At 46.8% G+C, this 22,954-nt stretch overlaps 2 protein-coding genes across 2 annotated transcripts in view; one reads left to right on the top strand and one right to left on the bottom strand.

Annotated features, from left to right (window-relative positions):
- DMTF1 (cyclin D binding myb like transcription factor 1) overlaps positions 1-10,798 on the top strand; it is a 32,255-nt gene extending 21,457 nt beyond the window's left edge. Inside the window, exons 12-17 of the mRNA XM_068402225.1 lie at positions 991-1,206; positions 3,569-3,654; positions 4,333-4,491; positions 5,244-5,627; positions 8,486-8,633; positions 9,451-10,798. Of these exons, the coding sequence (XP_068258326.1) occupies positions 991-1,206; positions 3,569-3,654; positions 4,333-4,491; positions 5,244-5,627; positions 8,486-8,633; positions 9,451-9,560 (1,103 nt within the window). The 3' untranslated portion in view covers positions 9,561-10,798. The remainder of the gene's footprint in view (positions 1-990; positions 1,207-3,568; positions 3,655-4,332; positions 4,492-5,243; positions 5,628-8,485; positions 8,634-9,450) is intronic.
- On the bottom strand, positions 10,658-21,028 carry TMEM243 (transmembrane protein 243). The gene is made up of 4 exons (XM_068402226.1): positions 20,951-21,028; positions 13,433-13,483; positions 12,437-12,541; positions 10,658-11,294 (listed from the first exon to the last, which is right to left on the bottom strand). Exons 1-4 carry the CDS (start codon positions 21,026-21,028, stop codon positions 11,172-11,174), a joined length of 357 nt encoding a protein of 118 aa, XP_068258327.1. The 3' UTR covers positions 10,658-11,171.
- Positions 21,029-22,954: the final 1,926 nt, after the last annotated feature.

Genomic DNA, 22,954 nt, shown 5'->3' with positions numbered 1-22,954 from the left:
TCCCCAAATACATCTCTCATAGCTCTCATCCTTGGTCAGAGAAACTAGCGCCCGAGCCACAGGGTATTTCAGTTGCTGTGACCTTTCATTCAGTCCTCATTTTCTCTGTCTTGGGGAGAGGGGAAAAAAATCTGAGAGATTAGTCATGTCATAATGAAAGGTGTAATTTAATGGACACTTTTACTGTGGTCATCACTGTAGTTATATATTAGTCATGCCTGGAGGCTGCAATTGAGAGTGTAGCCCTGTTATGCTTAATATGGTATAAACCATATGTTAATAGACAGTTGTTGCATCAAATAATTCATAATATAAATACACCATTGAATCAACAGGCTCCACTCTCTTTCCCCAGACAAAGTGTCATGCTGTCAAGGGTGGGAGATGTTTAAGCAGTTCACTGTATTGAATGCTAGAAAAGCAGAGGCCTCAACTTTTGTAACCACGTACATGTCAACCGCTCCCTCAGTGGGACCGAAGTGACCATAGGGAGGAAAGGTGGGCAGTGTTATTGGAGCAGTGGGCCACTTCATGCACAGACGATGAATTGCAGGATAGCCACAGCGAGATTAATTCTCTCTTGCTCCCTTCTGTCAGCCTCTTAAACAAATCCACTTCCGTGTTTTGTAAGGCTGGAGGGTTTATTTCTGATAGCAGCACTACACAAATAGTGATGCTGGCACTTGACTGTAACTTGCGGATGTACCATACATGTTTTTAGAGAGGTCCAAAATGTTATGAATTTTTCTTTTTTTTTCCAAGCATCCTAAAATGTCTAGGTTCCTTGAGGAAAATCAAGTTCACTCCAGTAGTTGACTATAAATGTGTTTTATGTATGTGCTAAATTTCTAGTTGATATATATCTATAAATTGTTTAGGTTCCAAATTCAGAAGGATTTTGTTTACTTTTTTAATCTTGGATAAATCTCACATGCGGCATTTCAAATGTGCTTCTTCAGCATGCTTTAGCATGGGTATTCTTTCTCTCAGTGCTGATAAAGGGTCTTAAACAACTCCACGAGAACCAAAAAAACAATCCAGGGTACCAGCTTTTGGACAACAAATCTGGAAGTGGATTACCAAACACTAATTCCAGTTCGGGGGTTCAGCACGTGCAGATTCGAGTGGCTCGCTTAGAGGAGAACGCAGGCAACGCACCAAGCCCTATGGCAGCTTTGCAGATTCCAGTCCAGATTACACACGTCTGTAAGTAGCTGAAATGAACGACTCGCTGTCCTCTAATGAAACCTAAAGCTTTCTTACATTAAGATGGTGAAGGAGGAGAGGGCATGTCTTAAAGAATTTTATTAATTCTGCTTTGGTCTTGCCATAATTTAAGATTAAGGATTCCTGGATTCCGTTTGCCCATTGCTAACTTTTTTAGGCAAACGTAGGTGTTACTGTGACAGTAGTACCAAGAAGCTGCAATTGGAGTGCCTGAACATAGCGGTTATATATGTCTGTCTGTGCATGGACACAAGAGCTTGCCATATAATGTGTTCTTTCAGAAGGCTTCAGTACACAAGCCTCTTAATGAAGATGCAGTATATATGTGTATTCCTTAAGTTTCTTCTGGTAGCTCTTTTCCAGAGCAACTAACATCATGTACAGGATCTCCTTTTATAAAATATATACACTGCCGTGCCTAAGTTCTGATGAAGGACACTGAAGCAGGAAGGTATATAATGTTTTTTGTAGTCCTGCTCTGTATTAGGTAGTTATTTCTAGGCACAAACACTCTGGAAAGCACTTGTAACCAAGTCACCCTGATGTTCAGCTGATGATCTGCTCTAACCGCTTTATATTTTTAAGGTGGTGCTTCCCGTCCTCTTAAGGATGAACTTTGCTCATTATCAAACATTTATTACCTGGTCTACTTTGATATTAATGCTTATTGCTTGTTTTTGTTACTAATCTTATTAAGTAACTCCAGTCACTCCAATCAAATCACCCCATATGCAGCCTGTCATCTCCATTGTCTACTATTTTGCACTGTTTGTCATTTGTGAATTTGATTAGGAGAATTTAGTCCTTCAGCCTTGCTGATTACAAAATCAGTTTATCAGGCTAAGAACTGATTTTTCAGACTATGACTAGATAGGCATTTGGTAAACAATTTTCTGTTTATAATGTCATTAGATTAGCCCATCTCAATCTACTTATTAAGTGCCGTCTTCATTTTATCCGGTTTATTTTTTGATTAGAATATCACGCAACGCCAAGGCAACAATTTTTTATCTGTAGTAATACATCAGTGGTCTCAGACTTTCAGCCAACCTTGATCAAAGCTGCTGGGTTGTGATGAACAGGCAAGATGTGCTGGTGCTCTGTAACCTTTAGTCCTTTCTGAATCTAATCCTTGCCCCTGTCTGTCTATCAAGCCTTTTTCCCCATTTTAGTCTGCTTTCCTGAAGAATTTCTGTTTGTGTAATCAAAGTGAATTTTGTATTGTTTCTTTCCCAATCCCATGAGAGCTGAACCTATTAGTGCCTACCCCTTCATTTGGTAGAAGGCTCAAGGTTTCAAAGGGGTAACTCCTGTATGCTTTATGAACATAACTGCCCAGGTAACAGACAGGCCACACTTCACAGCTGTATGCTACTAGGTGCCAGGAAATCTGCAGCAGGAAACCTTGAACATGCCACTACAACAATACAAGCTTCAAAATCGGAGCTTGTATCTTCTTAAAATTATTCTACTTTGAAGCCACAGAGCCTGAGATGGCCAAGTTTCCAGTGCTTGGAGCACTGCTGTTGTTGTGTAGGTCTTTTGCCCTTTTGGTATTTATGGAATTACTGGATAATCCCAGGCAAAGTATTAATTTGTCTCCAGCTTCCTGGAACCTGTGATTTTTTAAGAGTAAGTAAAAATCATAATTATGGTTCTGAATAGGTTTTTTGGTATCTTACAAAGCTTTGGGTATGAGCTGTTTAGACCTGGTGATCCTGAATGTCTGATACGTAAACTGTTTCCAGTGCTTCTCTTTGTTACTTTTAGAATTAATGGACATAATTGCATAAATAATTACACACTTGTAGTAAGACTACTTACAGCTTTTATACATGGCAATCATAACAGACAGGGTAGGCAAATATCTTGGGGAACATCTGATGTTTTGTCAGTGGTGAACATACCATGGAGGGCAGAAAAGGTTAAAAATACAAAAAAAAAAGAGGTCCGTGGGAAATATAGCAATATTAAACCTGACACCAGTTTAAAACAAGTAATACACAATCCAAAGGATATCATTACACCAGAACCTCTTACAAATCTCATTACAGAAAGTAATTAGATCACGTCAGATAACTTTGCTTTTTTCCTTGTGCACTAAAACCATTCTTTCTTTCTTTTGCTTTTTTGTATTGCAGAATGCTCTCTTTAAATAGTGTTGTATCTTTGGTACCAATTAGAGAACCTTGTCATTAGGACTGCAGCCAGTTTTCTTTTTCCTCTAACTGGAATTAACAGTATCCTGCTATGTTGTAATTATAGTACGTTATGCTCTCTGCAGGGCTGAAACATTTCGGTTTACATACTTTCTTTTTTCTTTTTTTTCTTCCTTTTGCAGCCTCAGCTGATTCCCCTGCTGCTACTGTTGACTCTGAGACAATAACACTAAACAGTGGAACACTACAGACCTTTGAGATTCTTCCAGTAAGTAACAGGGAACTGATATTTGTTACTGTATTTTTTCTGTTAAGCACAGCTACTTCTTAGACTATGGAACTGTGCATTTCCCCCCAAAAAAATAGTTCTGAAGTGGGAGTTAAAAGAGATCTAGTTCAAAGATCTCTTAAACTTAAAAAAGTTCAAAGCAAAATGTATTTCTAAAAGTAATTCATTAGGGCTGTGGAGTAAAATGTGAACTACAGTTAAATGCTTTAAATCTGTCTTAATGCGTTAGTGCTATGAAGTTTTCCTTTGTGCTCGGGGTTTTTGTTGAAATCTGACATAATGGAGCCAGAGGAAGCTCCCAGCAAGTAAAGACTCTCCCAGTTCCATTGTGCTGTAATTTCTAGCACAGTTTCTCTTTCATCTCAATGTTAAGAATAAGTTGAATTTGTTCCTTTCTTACCTGCTGTTGTACAGCATAATACAGTCCTGCTTGACTCTTAGCCTTAATGTTGTCTTGGTAGCCTAAGGCTAGAGATGAGTTTCTTTCTAATTCTTGAGTGCAGTACAGCAATCAGTGCAGTAGGGATTGGATTTGTTTGTTTGTTTTCCGGGGGAGTTACAGTTAGGCTAATTCATGTAAATAAGCACGCTCTGAGTGCTCGGTGTGGCCCAGGAAGGCAGTGTGTTTGGGTATTAAACTTGTGTGGTCTTTTGTAGTCTTTCCATCTCCAGCCGACTGGAACACCAGGTACATACTTACTACAGACAAGCTCAAGCCAAGGCCTTCCTTTAACGCTGACGACTAGTCCTACCATGACCCTAACGGCTGCTGCCGCTCCAGCCTCCCCAGAACAGATCATAGTTCATGCCTTATCGGTAGGTATTTTGGGTGGTGAAAAGACTGGAGTTGGGGCTGTGGGGGGAGAAGAACATGATAACGCAGGCCCCTGTTTGTGTGTGTGTTAAATTTGCAAAGCAGTTCTTAAGTCGTAACAGTGTTACTTTGCTTAAAATACTGAAGAGTGAGAATTCCTTTTTTGGTATTGCTTTTAAAAAGCAACTTCAAGTTGCTTCAAAATTTAGCTTAGTAAGAAATCTAGTTCTTACTGTGGCTGAACATGATGTCTCCATCTAGTGGCTTGCTCCCCAGCAAAACAAAATACTACAGTTTCCTGATGTTTTCGGTTACTCTCACAAATGAACGTTGGTGTTCAGAAAACTTGTATAGTAGTGACAATATTACTTTTTATTAGAGGGAGGGAAGGGGAAGCAGAAGCAAACTGGAGATTGAATAACAAAAGTGATGCAAAATTCAGGGAAAAAAACTGATCTTGTTCATCTACGGTGATCCTCACCTGAACAGTTGCCACTTTCATATTACGTATTTACTTTATTTGTGACTTAAAGAACAGTTGACATCAAATTCAGTCTACAAATTCATCATTTAAGGCCAGGAAAGGTCAACAGATGGTCTGGGCTGACATACTATTTATGTAAAACTCTAAATTACACTTAGTAATGAGTTATTTGAATCCTTTTGCTTTTATTTGCTGAAAGATTTGAAGATACTTGGAGGAAAGGCTTTGACATTTTTTGTTTGTGTCTCTTTTTGCAAATACTGCTTACAGCCAGAGCATCTGTTAAATACAAGTGACAATGTCACAGTGCAGTGCCACACGCCAAGTGTCATAATCCGCACCGTTGCTGCTGAAGATATTTCCTCCTCTGTCACTCAGACAGAACTTACTGTTGATGCAGATATTCAGTCAGCTGACCTGACAGATCCTCCCGATACCCTAGAAACAAATACTTTCCCGCATGATATCCATCAGTCCAAGCTGAGTGATGAACAGTCAGCCTACAATGAAGATGATGCCTCCAAATTCAGCAGCAGGAATGGTAGTGAACTGATGGATGGAATTATAGTAAGAACCGTGGGGGAGATTTCAGATGCCAGCCTGAAACAAGAAGAGGCTTCTCACTCTGATTTACCCAGCACATATGTTACTGAGGTAAGGGAGTGCTTGATACTTGGTATTTTCCCCATTTCTGCACGGAGAATGATTTCCTTGCATCTTTGACCTTTATGTTAAGTTATTCACATGAAATATGTCAGTGATTTCATGTATATCGTCGTTCTACCAGTATTTTGTTCAGATCCTCTATCCTTGAGCTTCATTAATATGTTATGGGTGTGAAAGTGATAGCATTTAATTTGGTTCTAAGGCTTATATTTGACTTCATCTGGAGCATTGAATACCTCACTAGCTGTGGAGTTGCTTCAGTACTCAGGGTACTTTTGCATGATGACTGTGGGAAGCGGGAATATTAGTGGCACCAAACAGTTGCCTTCATCTGATTACTATTTAATGCTGTTGCTTTAAACTAGGCTGTTAATTGTCCAGTGCACATATTTTACAGGTAGATAGACTGCTGAGCAAGGGAGGTGAGGTAGAGTATTTAGTTTTTGCACTGTGAATCTAATAACATATTTTGAGGTGCACCACAGTTTCCATTTTTGAGGACTTCTGTTAAACATACTACTCCAGTTAAGTATCTGTTAAATTGGAATTTGAAGCATTTAAGCTGTTTCTCTCTCTGGCCTCAGTTTTATTCAGCTCCAACACCTGAGATGCAGAAATGAGTTTATCCAAATGATTTCAGGCATTTGGATTGCTTATACTAAATTCCACCATCTTTCAGTTGCTGGGACTATGATAATGAGTAAGTCAAGGAGAACAGAGATGCTAAAAAGAAGATAACTCTCTTTAGTGGGTAGAAAAGACCTCTTTCCTTAGAAGCTTGATTAGGTTAGACTGTGGGAAGAGATGAGTTAGATTCAAATACCCCATCGTGTTCTCTAAAACACTGTACTGTACAGTTGCTGTAATTCTGCTTTATCAGTCTTGAAAATCCATTGTTGATACGCTTTGACTGTGTTAGGCTTTGTCTTTGAAAAAAGTTTATAATAGACACTGCATATCCATTATGCCCTTTTACAAAGAGGAGGATCTTTGTACGTCTCAACAGTGTGCTACTACAGAAGTGTTTGAATCCTGAACACATCTGAACCTGGGGATTATTCTTCCATTTTCCTCTTTCTTGTCTCATGTTTGACATAGTTGTGATAAGATTCTCAACAGCTGAGGCAGCCTGTCAGCTTTCTACTCTCAGTTTAAAATTTCAGCTTCTCAAGGTAGAATTAGTAAACTTTTGCTATAAACCTAATTCCTAATTAAGCTTTGTAGAAATGGCTTATGGCTAGCAGTTTATAAAGAGGTACTAAACTTTTTTTATATACAGAAGAAGAAACTGAGTTTGTAATTCTAATTTGCCTTACACTTCTAGACAGATTCAAGTTTGACGTGTATTTAAATTCTAGGAAATCGCAAACTGGCTGTGAGTAATTCTAAGTGAAAAGTTACTCTAGAAAGACACGCCTAAATTTTGCTTTCTTTAGGTCAGTGTTATTTTTATGCACTTGCCAGTGTTGTATTGTCATTGTGGGTGTGGGTAGTGGGACGCAGGCAGTCATGCTGCAGGGTTTTATTATTTCTAGCTGGGAAAGGTGCCCATTTGCCACAATGGCTTCTTTAGTTTTTCACGCCTCCTTTTTCCAGTTTCAAGTTTTGTGGCACACTGCTTATCGTGGGCAGGTTCAGCTGTGCTCCCTGCAGAAAGCTGCTTTTGCAGGTCAGGCATACTGTCCCTTGCATGAATGGGTACATGTTTGGACCAAGTCTAATTCACTGAGCTGCAGCACAGGTAGTCAACTCCTCTTCAGCAGCACCAGGGAAGGCGTTTTCAGGCAGTTGCCTTTGCAAAAACATCGTGAAACTATGTAGGGAAACAAGTCTTCCTAAAAAACAAGGTGGAGGAACTTTGGGATTTTGTTGAACAGAGAGCTGTAACCTCCCAAACATTTCCTGCTCCCTGTGAAAGCAGGAATAAATCCAGGTACCTTTCATTCTGCCAGCAACATTTGCTAGCCTTCTGCATCAGTGATTCCTGAAGCTTGAACAAACCTTATGCATGTTACACACAAAAACTGGAATCCAAATATCTCTGCTGATTCTGGCAGTACTATCTAGGATGTCTTTTCACTGCGTTTGCAGAGCCAGGAGTCCGCCGGAGTGTGCTGTGACACTGCGTAGGCCAGCTGTGTTACTGCCATTTCAGCGCTAGCACTGCAAGAGCCAGCACTGCAAGGCAGCAGCTGTTATGGAACTGCAAGAGGGTGGGAGCATTGACAATTTGTACATGGAGGGAATCGGTGTGTTGCCAGTTTTTTGATATAATGAGGCTCAGCTAAAATAGTTTGGAGCCACCCTACAGTCAGCAAGTGACAGGGCAAGCAAGGCATAGCAATTGAAATGGGTCTTTTGAGCTCTGTGTCCAGTAGTTAAAACTTGACACAGAAGCAGGAGTTGTGAAACTAAGTATTAAGTGCAGGTAAAGCTATTGCGTTTGTGGAGCTGGTAAGCACTATAAAGGTATTGCTTCAGTATCTCAGAATATGTAGGCAGCAAGTAGTGGAAAAGCTTAATTATTCCTCTTTATAGACAAAATGTTTGATGTACAAGAGAACATTTTATCACCACCTTGCAGTCTCTCCTTTCCTCTCCCCCTGCCCTCATACTGCTCACAGGGTAGAATTCTTCTCATCTTGTTTTTAGATGCCTGAACTAGGATGAAACATGCCCTATAAATGCTGAAGTAAACTAGCTCAGATGGTGACATTTCAATTTAATGAGATAAAATTCATCCAGGGAGTCTATTGCTTATTATGGAGTATGGCTGACCAAAGCAGGTTTTTCTGTTCGTGCTACCAAGAACGCACTCTCATGTCCTGGTGTTCTGTGTTGTGCAGGACCTGGGTTCTCCAACGATAGAAGAACAAGTTGATCAGCCTACAATAGATGATGAGACTGTGCTTATTGTTCCTTCCTCTCATGGTTTTATCCAGACAGCAGATGATATAGACAGCGAATCAGTCCTGCCCCTGACAACTCTAACAGGTACGTCAGTCCCTTCATATGGTTGATGCTGCAGCTAGGATTCATTAAAGCAGTATGTCACTTTTGAGTTCCTGTAAACAACACTTTATAGATCCTTACTTTCTCTTAAATAATTTTCCATGTCATTGCTGTGAAACTTTTAAGTTGGTTACCCCACTTATATCAGTAGAAGTGGAAGAAAGTCCCACTTAACCTTGTGGGAAAAGCATAAGAACAGCAGCTGCTTCGCTTGCTGAGCTGTTTCCATCACCCTTGAGCCTTGAATTAGTACACACAGGCTAATGAGTAACTCTTTCTTCAGTGTGCATTTCTTCATGCTTGGTGCTTGAATGAAAGTTGTTTCTTGAGAAAAGACCAGAGGCATCAGAAATGCACTTGATGCCTCTCACGGTGAGGAGCTGAGCTATTTGAGGGTGTGTTTGCACAGCACTCACCTGGAAGGGCTCGCTAGCTTGTGCCATGTTTCCCAGTGTCAAGAGACATCTCAGACTTGGAAGCAGCACAGATATATTGTCCTGCTGCTGCACATAACAAATACTCCTTTCTAGAGGAAGGGTTCTCTTTGCAGAGCTGTCAGAGGGTCAGCACTAGGTCTGATATAGTCATACCTGAGGAATCCACATGAGTCACACCAGTTGTATCCATGTTAGTCATTGGTTACCTTGAAACTAGAAACTGAGAACTGCCTAGTTTGAGCAACATTGCTTAAAATTGGTTAAAATGCCAGACTGCATTTTCTGTCTCTTCAGTCTGTATTTTATATCTTGTTATAACAGCACAGTAAATAATAGTTCTAGTGTACTATGTCTCTTGACAGATCCTATCCTACAGCATCACGGAGATGGGTCACACATTATTGGCTCGTCGTTGGGCAGTCCTGACTCAGAAGATTCAAAGGATGTTGAAGATCTAGTGAGCTGTCACTGAGAAGCAGTGACATTCCATCATGTCCATTTTCTATTGACCATGTTTGCGTCGTGAAGTTAGTTACAACCCTGTGCCACATTTCCAAAGACAGCAATCAGTCCGTGTCCTTAAACAGAGACTTCCAGTTTGAAATGACTACAGTGCACTTTCTTTGCTCAGGCTATTTACCTCATTTGTAAAGGGTTACAGAGCAGCCAACCGAAGCCTGATGTACTACATCTCAGCTGGGGTGTTGCAGTGTTTTAAAGAACCTCTGTTGCAGTGCTCACTGCTAGGATCCACGTGGTCAATTCTGATCTGACTTGTTACTGGTGTGCTGAACTGCACATCTGGAAAACTGGACAGAAGTCAAGGATTGTGGACTGTAGCCTCTTAGTGCCGCAGAAAGAACTAGTTTGCACATGTTTCATGAAGAATGGGTGAGGATTTCTGCACTTATTGACTCTTGTAATACATGGAGTAAGAGACTGTTACATGTTCAGGGAGCATGGGCAGCATCATGAAGAAATGGTCTGTATTCCCATCTCACCTGGCTTGTTAGTACATCTACAGCATAGGAAGAAGACACAGATGCTTATGGGACTTGCCTGGTCTGCTTGTTCCTGAGGAGTCCGTTGCTGGCAATGGATAGAGCTCAGAAAGATCACTTGTGGAAAATCTTTTTTTTTTTCTTTCTTTTCCTTCATCACTACAGCAAGCTGAATAAAAAGGGAAGGGCTATGAGAAAGGGAAGCTACCGGGACCCACCAGCCTCCCCCCACAAGCTTGTAATTTCCTTGAAGATTGTTGTGAGTAGGCTGGAACATTTGTCTCTCTCACTGTTTACATGACACTACCAGCCACCTCTCCAGAGGTGATTTATGCAGCAAGTTAGTAGATGGGGGGTGGCGTGGAGGTAACAAAGTCTTGGAGAAATAGCTCTGTGAGAATTTGGGTATAGGGCCCCAAGGCAAAGGAAGCCAATTAATTCCTACATTCAAGGGTTTGAAACAGACACTAGGCTGAGCACCAGCCTGTTAGCTAGGGATCGAGAGAAAAAGCTATAGAAACTAAAAACTCATGTATAAATTATTTTATTTATTTCTGTAATTAGCTCTTCATAATCAAGAGTTGGTCTTTTTCAGTCTGTGGTTTTGTTAATGTGAAAAATAAGTTGTAGTTTCAAATGGTTGCCTAGGGAACAGAAATAATTGTATATTAAGTTTAAACGAAATAAAGAGTATTTGTCTTACTTAACTGTAAGATGCCATTTATTTATACTGCTAGGTCCTTGCAATGCCGCAGTTTATTTGTACAGTAATAAAAAAATGCAGTTTTTTCCAAAATGAAAAAGCTTGTGCCATTCTGAAACGTCAGTACAACTGGAATGTTCATTAAGTGCAACAGTAGCTCTTCAAAAAAAAGCAGAATGTCACATGGCAATAATTCTCCCCACCAAGAGGGACATTACATATACATTTACATGAAAATCATGTACTGATTTATCCTTGCACAACCCACTTCTTTCCTCTCAGGCTGATTGTCCTCACTGAAATGTCTCAAGTAGAGCTGAGAGCTGAGCTGAAAGTGGTCTGACACGGTAGCATCATCGCTGGGTATTCCCAACGTCCATCATTTACCCACTTCATGGAAGTACAGGTTGGCACATATACATAACATGACAATAGAAAATAATATATAGTAAATTAAGTTCCTAAATTTAGGTTCCAGGTCTCCTTGTCGATACCAGTAGATCTAGAAGAGAGAAGGAGTTTGTATTACTTCAAAATGCCACGTACTTCTGAGGAGACTTTCTATGGTAACTGAACTGACAACTTCTAGACCTTTTTTTTTCTTCCTGTAAAACAACCCAGCTTCCTCTGAGTAGAGAAGACTAAGTGCAGAGTCCAGCTCATTTTCTTAACAATTAAGAAATACCACCTGTTTTCTTAGCGTGCTTGTGGAGCACACAAACAAGAATTTGGCAAGGTGTTTCTCCCCAAAACAAGGCTGTTTGTGAAACTAAGGTGCCAAGTTAGCTATGAAGACATGGGTTGTCTTGTCAGCTTTGTTGAAGAGGGGGGATGGGTTGGTTGGGGTTTTTTTTAACACTCCAAACTGGCTACATCCTGGTTGATGAGGACAAATGTCAACTTCCCAGCTTACCCAGCAGTGAGGGGCAGGGGCTCAGGGCCGCAACCGTTCCAGGTCACAGCTGGAGGAAGGAGACTGCTCCAAGGATGAAAAGGTACAGCAGATGAAGGAGCCACTGACATCCCTGCCCATGGCAGGGGGGTTGGACTAGATGATCTCTGAAGGTCACTTCCAACCCAAACCATTCTATGAACTCTGACCTGACAGTTCCCTTTGCCAATGCTTGGGACCAACTCTCTGGGGATGCCACAGCTGTTGAGTACAGGAACCTCTGCTACTAACCCGATGAAGTGCCACGTGCTGTAGCTTCCTGCCACTGTAACTCATCCCCTGTGCCTGAAAGGTCACCAACTTCTGCAAGTGCCTGGCTGTCCCCACCACTTCAAGTGTTTTGCTCCACCCCTGGTCTTCTGCAGCGCAATCCATCTCTGCATTCCCATCTCACTGCTCTGCTCCCCAGTTTCCTACTTGATGTCTCCACTGGTGGAGGTGGAGATTGTCACAGAGGTGACAAGTCCTGCATCACAGCTGGTCTGCAGAAGGTGGCTTAGTTCACACGCTTACTCTGCAGTAAATATGAAACTGGTTACCACTCTTTCATTGTCAACTTCTTTTATGGAGGCAGGAAAGCTTTTCTAGGAGACCGTAAAAAAGAAGGTGGCACCATGTAAAGCAGATTTTATTCAGATTTCATCCTCAGTCACAGACTCAAAAGCCTGCACGGCAAACATGGTGGTACTTACAAGTATGCCAGCAGAAATGCAACACAAGGAGATGCAGAAAGCAAAAAATATATTCACAGGTTTTGGAGGTAGTTGCGGGAAGACAAAAGCACTGATTAGAGTGACCTGTATGGAGGAAAACAAAGATGAAGACTTTGCCCTCGCCTGCCATCGGAGCTGCAATGAGAAGAGGCTCGCCCCGACGGCTGGCGTGCCACAGTGCTCGCACCCAGCTCTGCACACCCCTCCCCGCTCTGTAACTCCCACCCCGTGAAGAGCTGGAGGGAAATGTAAAATTCTGGAAGAAAATTGCTTTGACGCAATGCAGACTTAAGAGGGGTGAAAAAAAAAATGAGGAAAGCTTTGCTACTCTGGCTTGTGGCTGGAAACCATCCTCCAAGTACCCATAAAGCCAGCAGGCACGGGGGTGCACGCTGCCCGTGTAGGAGCATCCCTGCAGCCAAGCTTTCCGCCAGCTGGCACCTTGGCTCTCCCTACCACCTCCCTGCACCTTGGCTCGCAAACGGTGCTGCCACCACGGACTGCAGAACCGATGCTCTCCAGTCGCGATGGCGTTGGGTTTGTCTTTAAAGCTTGGGGAAAGCTTAGCTCAAGATGAAGTGACAAACTTTGGAAAAACTCCTATAAGCCATATAGAGGGAAATAAATCATAAGCAGAAGGAAATAAAGAGAAACAAACACGTTCTCCTGGGTCATAAGCACTTTGTCATCTCACCCAGCCTCATGTTCAGCCAGGAGGGACAATCTGCCCATGGACTTGGGGCTTTTTATTGCACAGCCAGATCTTAAAACAGGGCATGAATAAAGGCATTCTGCTTCTTCCCCTGTTGTCAAAGAGTCTCAAACGACAGTCGCGCCCCAAAGTGACTACCTGGGCCCCAAACTACAGCCTGTTCCGTCAGTGAAGTTTCACAGCCCATTTTGGGGAGGAATTCTGTTTTTTACCCCATCACCTAAGGGAGGCACAAAACACAGGATGGGATGGGCGATACTTACTACAAGCAGTAAGGACGTTAAGCCGCCAACAACTAGATTGATGACTCTGTCCTGAAGAAAAGAGAGGACGGTTACATGCACGCCTTGCCAAAAAAAAAACAAAACCCCACATAAAACAGACAGGTAACCAGCAACGCCCAAAGCACCGCATCAGCCAGGACCCATGTTATCCCCAGCACACCCAGCAGCACCATCAAGGCTCCCTGGTCAGCTCTGCCATGCAGGAAGGTTTCCCTTCCTCTGGTTCCATGGACCTCAGGGAGGTTGTGCTGGCCAAGTCCTTGTGCAGCAGGTTTGCTCATTTGCAGTTGGCTTCTTCGCTACGTCCCAATCGATCACAGTTGTGCAAATCCTTTTTAAAAATTTTTAAAAAGTGGGAGTGAACAGGTGGAGGTTATAAGAAAAAGCTTATTTTAGCCTCAGTGCCTGAGAATTAATAGCTTGATAGTGTCGTAGGTGGAAATCTGTGGGCTGCTGGCAAGGAGGTGAAGTGTTACCTGCACCCCAGATGTTCCCCCCTAACACCAACAGATGTGAACACGTCTCAGGGTGGCCCTGCTTGGACAGACAGATACCCCACCAGCTTCTTTCTGCTGCTCCCCATCAGTATAAAACAGCGGGCTGGGAGGACACAACCTTTCTGCACCTGGGTAGAGGCATCCCTCGGTGTCACCATTGCAGTCCCACCCCGGATGGCGTCAGGGCAGGGACCGGCAGTGACACTGGGCTGTGTGACCACAGGCTCAGAGGAGCGCCCAGGGCAGGACCCCGTACTGACGCACTCATTGGAGTAAGAAATGACTTGATGCAAAAGGTGAACGTTCCCATCCCAGCCGGGACACCTGCCTCCTCCCTTTCTTCATGGTGCTGCTCTGAACATAAACATCTATCGCCAAAGTCGGACTGGGCTGCACGCATTCAGGTGTAACACCCCAGATGGCTGGCTCCCCAAATTAAATGCTAGAACAGCTACAGCAGAAAAGATGTGCAGAGAGAAAAAACCCAGAACTGCAATTAATTATACTAAGAGTCATTAAATAGGTATGGTTAAGGGAAAGTGAGGAAAGAGTTTGAGGGGTGAAAGCATCTTGCCCAAGACATCCCAGCCAGCTGGCAGAGCAACACAGGTTTCCCTCCACCTGGACTTGCACCCTTCTTCCCTCCTAGCATTACATTTTGGAAGACAATTTGTAGAGGGAGAAGCCCCAAATCACGAAGAAGTAACGCATGGCAGCAGCAGGGCAGGAGAAGAAAGCAGAGAGCAAAGAGGAGGAGGCAGAGAGCAAAGCATGCTCTTGCAGGAGACCACCAGCCCTGACCTGAGGCTCGGTGGAGCTCAGGTGCCCGAGCTGTGGTTCAGCAACAGGCAGATGCTGTGCCCTGGTCACGTTGGTCCTCAATGGAAAGGACCACAGCAAGCAGACTCTTTAAGACCTCTTCTATTAGTCCCCAGCTCCTCTATGTAAAACCAGACCATTTATGCTCCTACAGCTCAGAGGCCCCATGCCGCAGGGGCACAGTGGGCACTGGCTGCGGGCGCAGGGGCACTGGCTGCGGCAGTGGGAAGTGACCCACCTCCATAGGAGATTGTCACCAATAGCCCCGGCGCAAGGTCCTCACCAGCCAGGCACAAAGCCCTTCTCCTCACCAGTGTTCCCACACACAGTGTCGCCAATACCACAGCAGCCTCTGGGAGCCATCTACGAGGTACCCACCACTGACACCAAAAAATGAGCTAAGAGAAGAACTCCAGGCCAATAACAGAAGCAAGAGGGCGAAACGCAAGCACACTACCTCCACAAGAACATATCGCGACAGCTCAGCTGGGCTCCTCCACCTAAGCTAAAATAAATTAATTAAAAGCCAACTTTAATCTAGATGGTATGCGAGAGGGTCCCTACCCCCAAAAACAATTCCAGTATCAGGAGAGGAGAGCAGTTCTACTCTGCCCTTGCCCTGCAGACCCAGCTGAGCCCACCAAGGCAATTTGACAGAGGGGTTCTGGGGTTTGCATTCGAGCTCAGCTCCCCAGGAACAAGAGGGGTGGCAGGAGGTGAGCAGCTGGATCCCTTCTCCCTGTGTGCCGTGGGGAGAGGGGTTTTGCAGAGCAGAGGAAGGGGAGGGAAAGCGGAGGAGCCGGCTGCAGAGCAGCGGTGGGTCACCATCCCGTACAGCTGACCCGGTGAGCACGCAGTCACAGCCAGCTCTCCGCAGAGAGGCTCGGAGGGACGGACAGACGGTCACATACCTACGGACAGGATCCACCACCCAGAAACTCAGCCATTATTAGGTTTCTCCTAATTAACTGGAGACTTGGAGGGTGGCAATTTTAAGATGGGGAGAATTCACCCATTTTGCCAAGACGGAAACTGGTCTGCTGGGAGAAAATCACAGAATCACAGAATCAACCAGGTTGGAAAAGACCTCAGGGATCACTGAGTCCAACCATTGCCCTGACACCACCCTGTCAACTAGACCATGGCACTAAGTGCCATGTCCAGTCTTTTCTTAAATACATCCAGAGATGGTGACTCCACCACCTCCCTGGGCAGCCCATTCCAATGTCTAATAACCCTTTCTGAAAAGAAATGCTTCCTAATGTCCAACCTGAACCTCCCCTGGCGAAGCTTGAGGCTGTGTCCTCTTGTCCTATCGCTAGTTGCCCGGGAGAAGAGGCCAACTCCCACTTCACTACAACCTCCCTTCAGGTAGACTGCAATAAGGTCACCTCTGAGCCTCCTCTTCTCCAGGCTAAACAACCCCAGCTCCCTCAGCCGTTCCTCGTAGGTCAGACCCTCCAGACCCTTCACCAGCTTGGTCGCCCTCCTCTGGACTCGCTCCAGCACCTCAACATCTTTCTTGAAGTGCGGGGCCCAGAACTGGACACAGTACTCAAGGTGCGGCCTCACCAGTGCCGAGTAGAGAGGGACGATCACTTCCCTAGACCGGCTGGCTACACTATTCCTAATAGAGGCCAGGATGCCATTGGCCTTCTTGGCCACCTGGGCACACTGCTGGCTCATGTTTAGCCGGCTGTCGATCAGCACCCCCAGGTCTCTTTCCACCGGGCCGCTTTCTAACCACTCTTCCCCCAGCCTGTAGCGCTGCATGGGGTTGTTGTGGCCCAAGTGTAAGACCCGGCACTTGTTCTTGTTGAACCTCATGCCGTTGGTCTCGGCCCATCTATCTAACCTGTCCAGATCCCTCTGTAGGGCCTTCCTACCCTCCAGCAGATCGACATTCCCACCCAGCTTGAGGTGGGTCAGACTCCGTGGTGACCGTGGTGCATTTCTCCCTGCCTGTTTTACGGGGTGCAGGAGAGAGCATCACTCTGGCACAGGGACCTCTCATCTCACACTGCCGAGCGATGGACATCGCGGCAACAGCTGGACCGGGTCCGGATGCCGGCAGCAGAGCAGCTCTGCCACGTGGCAGCCAGTCCCTGCGGGTCAGGGCATCCCCTTCCCCACGGTTAAACCCACAGTCACTAAAATTTTCCAAATGCGCTGCCGGCAGAAGAAGGTATTTCAGGATCCGGGGATTAGAGCCACTGATCCTGAAATCCCAGGCTCGGTAAAGCAGCGAGAGGCTGTATTCCCCGGTGCCCGCTGACACTTCAGCCCCAGGCAGCTTAGCACAGCAAAAAGGTTAAAAATACACAAGCAGAGGCCGAGACGGCTAAAGGGATTGGGGATGACGGAGCCTTTCACCTCCGCGCCCTGTCCGAGCGCGCAGCCCAGCCCGGGCAGACGCTCATGGACACCAGGCGCACAGAAACGGGCTGGGATGAGCCGTGTATCCTACAAGCCACGTCACCTGGCTGGCACAGCCAGCTCTTGCGACCAGCACAGCTGATTCAGGGAGGATTCTTCTCCAGCATCACCGTGTACTATGATAGCTGCTAGAGTAAAAAGACCAAAAAGAAAAAAGGCAGCGTGCACATGGAAACAGTGAGCGTGCAGGCTGCTGGAGGTCACCTGTGCCACCGTAGGTGCTCACATATGGACACTAACTTCCAATACAGCCCAGCGATGCGCTGATGGGGATCCCTGTTCCACCAGCCAGCAGCCAAGCTCTTCACCAGACAGGCGATTAATTCTGTGTTTCAGTGTTGCACAAGCTGCATTTCGAAATAGGAGGGTTTTGCCCTCTCCTCCTGCTCTGGGCAGGGTGTTGCAGGGGCTGGAGGCACCGGGCTGGCCCCAGGGAGCTGCTGCAGTGCAGAGGTTTCCCTCCAGCTGCCTCTGGGCAAGGGAGACAAGGTCAGGAAGCACCAAGCCCTCACAAAGCGGGAGGGCACAACCCAAGATCCTCTGGAATCTGGGTCAGGGTTACTTTAAAAAACAGGGAAACTGAGGCAGGCCTGATGGTGTATCCACACCGCTGTGCCTGCAGCATGGGCTCTGACAGAGCAACAGCTTTGCTCTTCGCCCCGTTCCAGCTCGGCACCTTGCATCCTCCAAGTTAGCGGCTTGCAGGCTGAGCCCACAGGGAACAAGCTCCCAGGAGAGGCTTGGCCAGGACTGGGGAATGGGCTGGTCCCCTGGAGGGTGGGTACCTGGTGGCATCTCTGCAGGCATGACGGAAAAGCCATTTTTGTGCCTTACATCAGCAAGTCCAGATGGTCGGCAGCAATCGCAGTGAGACGCCAGCCCGCTGCAGCCATGGGCGATACCTTCATCTAGTGCCAGGTCACACTACGTGGAATAACAGACCGTAGATGCTACACGTGAGAAGAGCTGTGCTCAGGGCCACGCTGGCCACCCTCCCGCTGCCAGACACACGAAAATGCTGTTGAGCCCTTGATGGCTCCTCATTCCCATCTCAAGCTGCTCAGTCTCTTTCTATTGCCTTCTGCTTCCAACCCACAGCAATTAACACCCGCCCGCTTATATTTAAATGCTCCCAGCATGGAGGAACCCAAGCACCTCCTACTTTGAACTTCCTTCCCAAGAAGTCCTGCATCTGTGATGCTCGGTCTCCTCTTTGCCACCTTACGGCTTGTGCCTTTGCATTGTCTCCTACCCGCTCGCTGCCAGCGCTGCATCCCCGGTAACCACAGCTGAATCCACAGCACTTGGTGTTCATCAGCATCATCTTGCTACACTCCCCCTCCCACCAGAGACCTCTCTGGTACCAGCTTGCCCCCAGCCTCTGCTCAGCAGCTGGCACAGGAGGGTGAGCTTGGCAGGAGCAGCCAGACCATGGCAGGGGAAGGAGACCGATGCTGCTGCCTGGCCCCCTTGTCCCCACAGCCTGGCTTTAGCCCCAGAGCCACCAGCTTGGAGACTAGAAGAGCATAAGAAGGTGAGAACAGGGCACCTCCATCTCTACATCCATCTGCACCCTCTAAGCCCCCTGATTTGGGTGCAGGGCTTCCTGAGATGCGAGCACTGCCCCTGCCCCTCCCCGTGACCTCGAGCCCAGCCAGAGCAGAGGGTCCCAGTTTGCCGGAACCAGCCATCACTCACAGAGACCCAAAAGCGGAGCCAGGGCAGGGGCAGATGCGCTCCTCCCAGCAGAACTGCTCCCATTTTACGGCCAAGTTTAGCTTCACCACTTCTGCGACTGAAGGTTTCCAGCTCTGGACCTCACCAGCGTCTGTCTCTAAGCAACCCCAATGAATTGAGGAGGAAACCACCCCAGGCCAGCACAGCGATCCTTTGTCCGTGGGACACGGGTACGGCAGGGAGAGACCATCGGCCACCACCAGTCCCACACGACAGGTTCCAAAAAACAGCCACAGGAGATGGGCAGGGGGTGACGTGCAGGACACGGGATCCCCGTTTGACCCCAGGACCTGGAATTAGCACCCCACGTTTATTACTGACTGCTCTCCTTTGCGAGCGGAGCCTCAACCAGAAAGCGACAGGGGGTCAGGCATCGAAGGCTTGACCTGGGCTAGAAAGTTTGGGGTTTGCCTGCTGGGATCACTGCCCGGCTCCAGCGGCCCATCCCAGTCCCCAGAAGTCCCCATCCCTGGAGGCTTCCCAAAATCCCCGGCCAAGGATCAGCCATCGCGACCCCCGTGCAGGGCACTGTGGTGAAGGTCCCCTTGCCTCCAGCGCTCCCCATCAGGGCTGGCACCCGCTGGTGGGGGAGACCTGTCCCCCGTCAGTTCATCCTCTCGGAGGTCCCGCCTGTCCTCCTCCTATCCCACATAATTCTTGTTCTCCCCCCAGATTTGGCTGGTATCACTTTATTTATGTTTTTATTAACCGTTATCATTTCAGCAGCATTTCCAAGTGTTTGGGGTGGGGGGGTGTGATGCATTTTTTACACTTTTATGAATAACTCGGCACAGTTTCAGCCTGCACCCCTCCAAACCCCACACTGACGGGTAACCTCTCCGAACGGGAGACAAACCCCAGGCCACAAACCGCCGTCACGCCGCTGGAAACGGGTGACAGTTATCGCCATTCCCGAGGGATCTCGACGCCGGGTAGCCCAGGGAGCCCCCTCCCCATTACAGCCCCCCAAAGCAGACCCCGACCCACAGCAGCGCCGACAACTGCTTGGCTGAGCGGCTTATGGGGGGGGGATTGACACCTGAGGAGTCGGCGCTGCCGCACTCAGCCACCGCCGCGCACCCGGCCGAGGAAAATATAAACTAATTACCATGAGGGCACCGAAAGCAGCCCCCCCTCCCCAGCAAAGACCCCCAAAACTGGGTGAGATGCAGCTCAGGGTGCTGCAGCCCTGGGCTCCGCTTTGGGGGGCCGCAGGGCCACACACCCCCGGACGGGGCACCTGGCCGGGGTGACCCCCCCAGCTGTGCCCAAGCTCCTTCAGAGGGTCCCCCCGACCGCGGGGCTCTCTGCACCCCCTGCTCCCCGCCGGGGGCCCGGGGGAGGTGGGGATGGTTTGGGGGGATTATTTGGAAGTTTATTTCCTTGGCGGGGGGTGTGTGGGGGGGTGTTTTGGGAGTTTATGTGGGGAGGGGGTTCTTGCTGCTTTGGGGGATTGTTCTGGGGATGGGGTAGTTTTTTTATATTTGGGGTTTTTTTTGTTTGGGGTGTTTTTGAGGGATTATTTTTGTTTCGGGGCACTGATCGGGAGGGGCTTGGTTTTCTTTTCTAATTCTGGGCTTCTTCTGGAGTTTGGGGGCCTCCTTTTGTATTTTTCCATTGGGGTGCAGCTTTGTTGTCTCTTTACTGATTTTTGATGCTGTTCTGGGGGGGGGGGCTGGGAATATTCTTGTTTATTTTACGGGTGTGTTTTTATTTGTTCGCAGGATTCGGGCCGGCTCCCCTCTGTCGATCGGTGCCTGCGGTGCTCGGTGCGGCTGCTGAGCCCGGGGGGGCAGCCGGTGTTCGGGGGGGCTGGGGGGAGAGGGTCTGTATCGGGGGGGCATTTACATTGCGGGGGGAGTTACTGCTGCATCTCCCTGGAGGGGTTTGTTTTGTTGGAGAGGTTGTTTGGGGGGGGGAAATTGGGGGCCCCTCTGGGCTCCGGGCAGTGTTTTTCCCCTCCCCCGGCCAAGCGCAGCCCCCCCGCCGCCGCCGCCGCAGCCCTTACCCTGGCCGAGGTCTCCCCGAAGAGCGGCCGGTTGTCGGGCCCGCCGGTGCCGTAGCTGCGGGCGGCGAAGCCCTCCATGGCGGGGAGGGGGCGCTGGGGCGGCCGGCGGGGGGGCGCGCCCTCATGCTGCGCCCCCGCGCCGCGTCCCTCCGCGCCGCTCCGCGCCCCGACACGCCCCCCGCGCCCGGCCACGCCCCCGACACGCCCCCCGCGGGGAGGAGTGGGGCTGCGGCGGGGCGCGACACCTGCGCGTGGGGGTGCGTGTATGTGCGCGCGTGCGCGTGTCCATAGGCGCACGTGCGTATGGTGATGCCGAGGGTTAAGTGGGCGCGGCGCGGCTCCGCGGGACCTCCGCAGCTGCGGAGTCGCCAGCCCCGGCCCTGGGGTGGAGAGGAGTTCAGGTCACCGGTCTGTTCTTTATTGTATTTATTTATTAGTCAACAAAGCCGCGTTATTGAGGCAAATCTCATTATTGACACTGAAAGTGTGATCTGGAGAAATCAAGATTTTATTTTATTTTATTCTATTTTGGACTATTTTAGTCTATTTTATTCTATTTTATCCTATTCTATTTTATTCTATTTTATATTTTTTTTTATATTATTTTATTCTGTTCTATTTTATTTTATTCTATTCTGTTTTATTCTATTTAATTTTATATTATTTTATTCTATTCTGTTTTATTCTATTTAATTTTATATGATTTTATTCTATTACATTTTATTTTATTCTATTACATTTTATTTTATTTTATATTATTTTATATTATTATTTTATTTTATATTATTTTATTCTATTTTGGTTTATTCTATTCTATTTTACTTTATTCTATTTTACTTTATTTTATTCTATTTTATTTTATTGTTAAACATCTAACACTGGCAGAGCTGAAAATACAAGCTTACACAGTCTTCCTGGTCACCTACGTGTGTTATCTACATCAACTAGAGAAAAGGGAGTGATTATCCCTGGAGCTGGGATTGATGGCAGTGAAGTATTTTTGTTCCATGCATCAGCCAAAGTTTGCGCTCAGATTCACCAAGTGAAACCCCACGCGCTGCCTCTGCTTCACCTAAAGCTTGCTGCTGCTTTTTCAGAGCTGAGGATGGGTTTGCACGTGAGAAAGCCTGGGGGGGTGTGTAATTTAATTTTTTCTTTATTTTATTTTATTTTTATTTATTTTTATTAATTTATTTGTATTAATTTTAAATTTTATTAATTTTAATTTTATTTTTTCCAACTACATCACTTGGTCTCTCAAAATATCTTTCCTCTTGGATATCCCCAGACTCTCATGGCTACAACATTTCTCCGAGTGCATTTTAGGATGAAAATAAACCAATTAAGAGGCACTAAATGGCATGTCTCCCAGGACAGATTTTACTGATGTGTTCAAACTGGCTCTGTTGTTTCCTCCCGCCCCTGTTCTCCCCTGCCACACACCTCTCCACAAGTGCCCAGGAGATTTCTTGCCCTGAAAGACAAATACCACTAAATATCAGTGACATGTAGTAGAAATAACATGGACATTTCCTTCTTGCTGGATAGAAAAGATTTAGAGGCCAGATCTGTAGGTAAAAAGACCAGAAAGAAGAAAAACAGTTGCAAATATTGTCTGTGCAGTTGTTGGGTTGGGGGTCGATTCCTGCTCACCCCCAGTCATCCAAGATCTCCCTTTGGGACACTGGTTGCGGGTCGTAGGAGCTCCCCAACTCTTGAACAAGAGTCCAGTGAAACCAGTCACTTTTCTTGCGAAACCTTTCAGTCATTTTACGTGAAAAGCGATGCCGGGGCTGCTCGACCTCAGGGCACGCGCTGTGTACACAGGGTTCCGGGTGCACTTGATCTCCACTCAGCTTCCCATGGTCAACATGCTGGGAGACCAAAGCACCGCAACTTCAAAGATGAAAGGTATGAAATTCAAGCAAGGCCAGAATATTATCAAACTTCTGATGAGCTTGACTTCGTCCTGAGCTGAAGTACTGGGTGGAAAGTCATAAAGAC

This window comes from Nyctibius grandis, chromosome 5, assembly GCF_013368605.1.
Source record: "Nyctibius grandis isolate bNycGra1 chromosome 5, bNycGra1.pri, whole genome shotgun sequence".
NCBI classification, from domain to species: domain Eukaryota; kingdom Metazoa; phylum Chordata; class Aves; order Nyctibiiformes; family Nyctibiidae; genus Nyctibius; species Nyctibius grandis.
The sequence above is the reverse complement of the archived record's forward strand: the minus strand, read 5'-3'. Positions and strand labels throughout refer to the sequence as shown.

Excerpts from the sequence above, each read along its gene's own strand:
- TMEM243 (XM_068402226.1), bottom strand. The coding sequence starts at position 21,028 with ATGGAGGGCTTCGCCGCCCGCAGCTACGGCACCGGCGGGCCCGACAAC. Across the intron at positions 13,484-20,950 it reads TCGGGGAGACCTCGGCCAGG|GACAGAGTCATCAATCTAGT; the intron begins GTAAGGGCTGCG and ends TCTTTTCTTCAG. Across the intron at positions 11,295-12,436 it reads GCATTTCTGCTGGCATACTT|ATCTACTGGTATCGACAAGG; the intron begins GTAAGTACCACC and ends TCTCTCTTCTAG.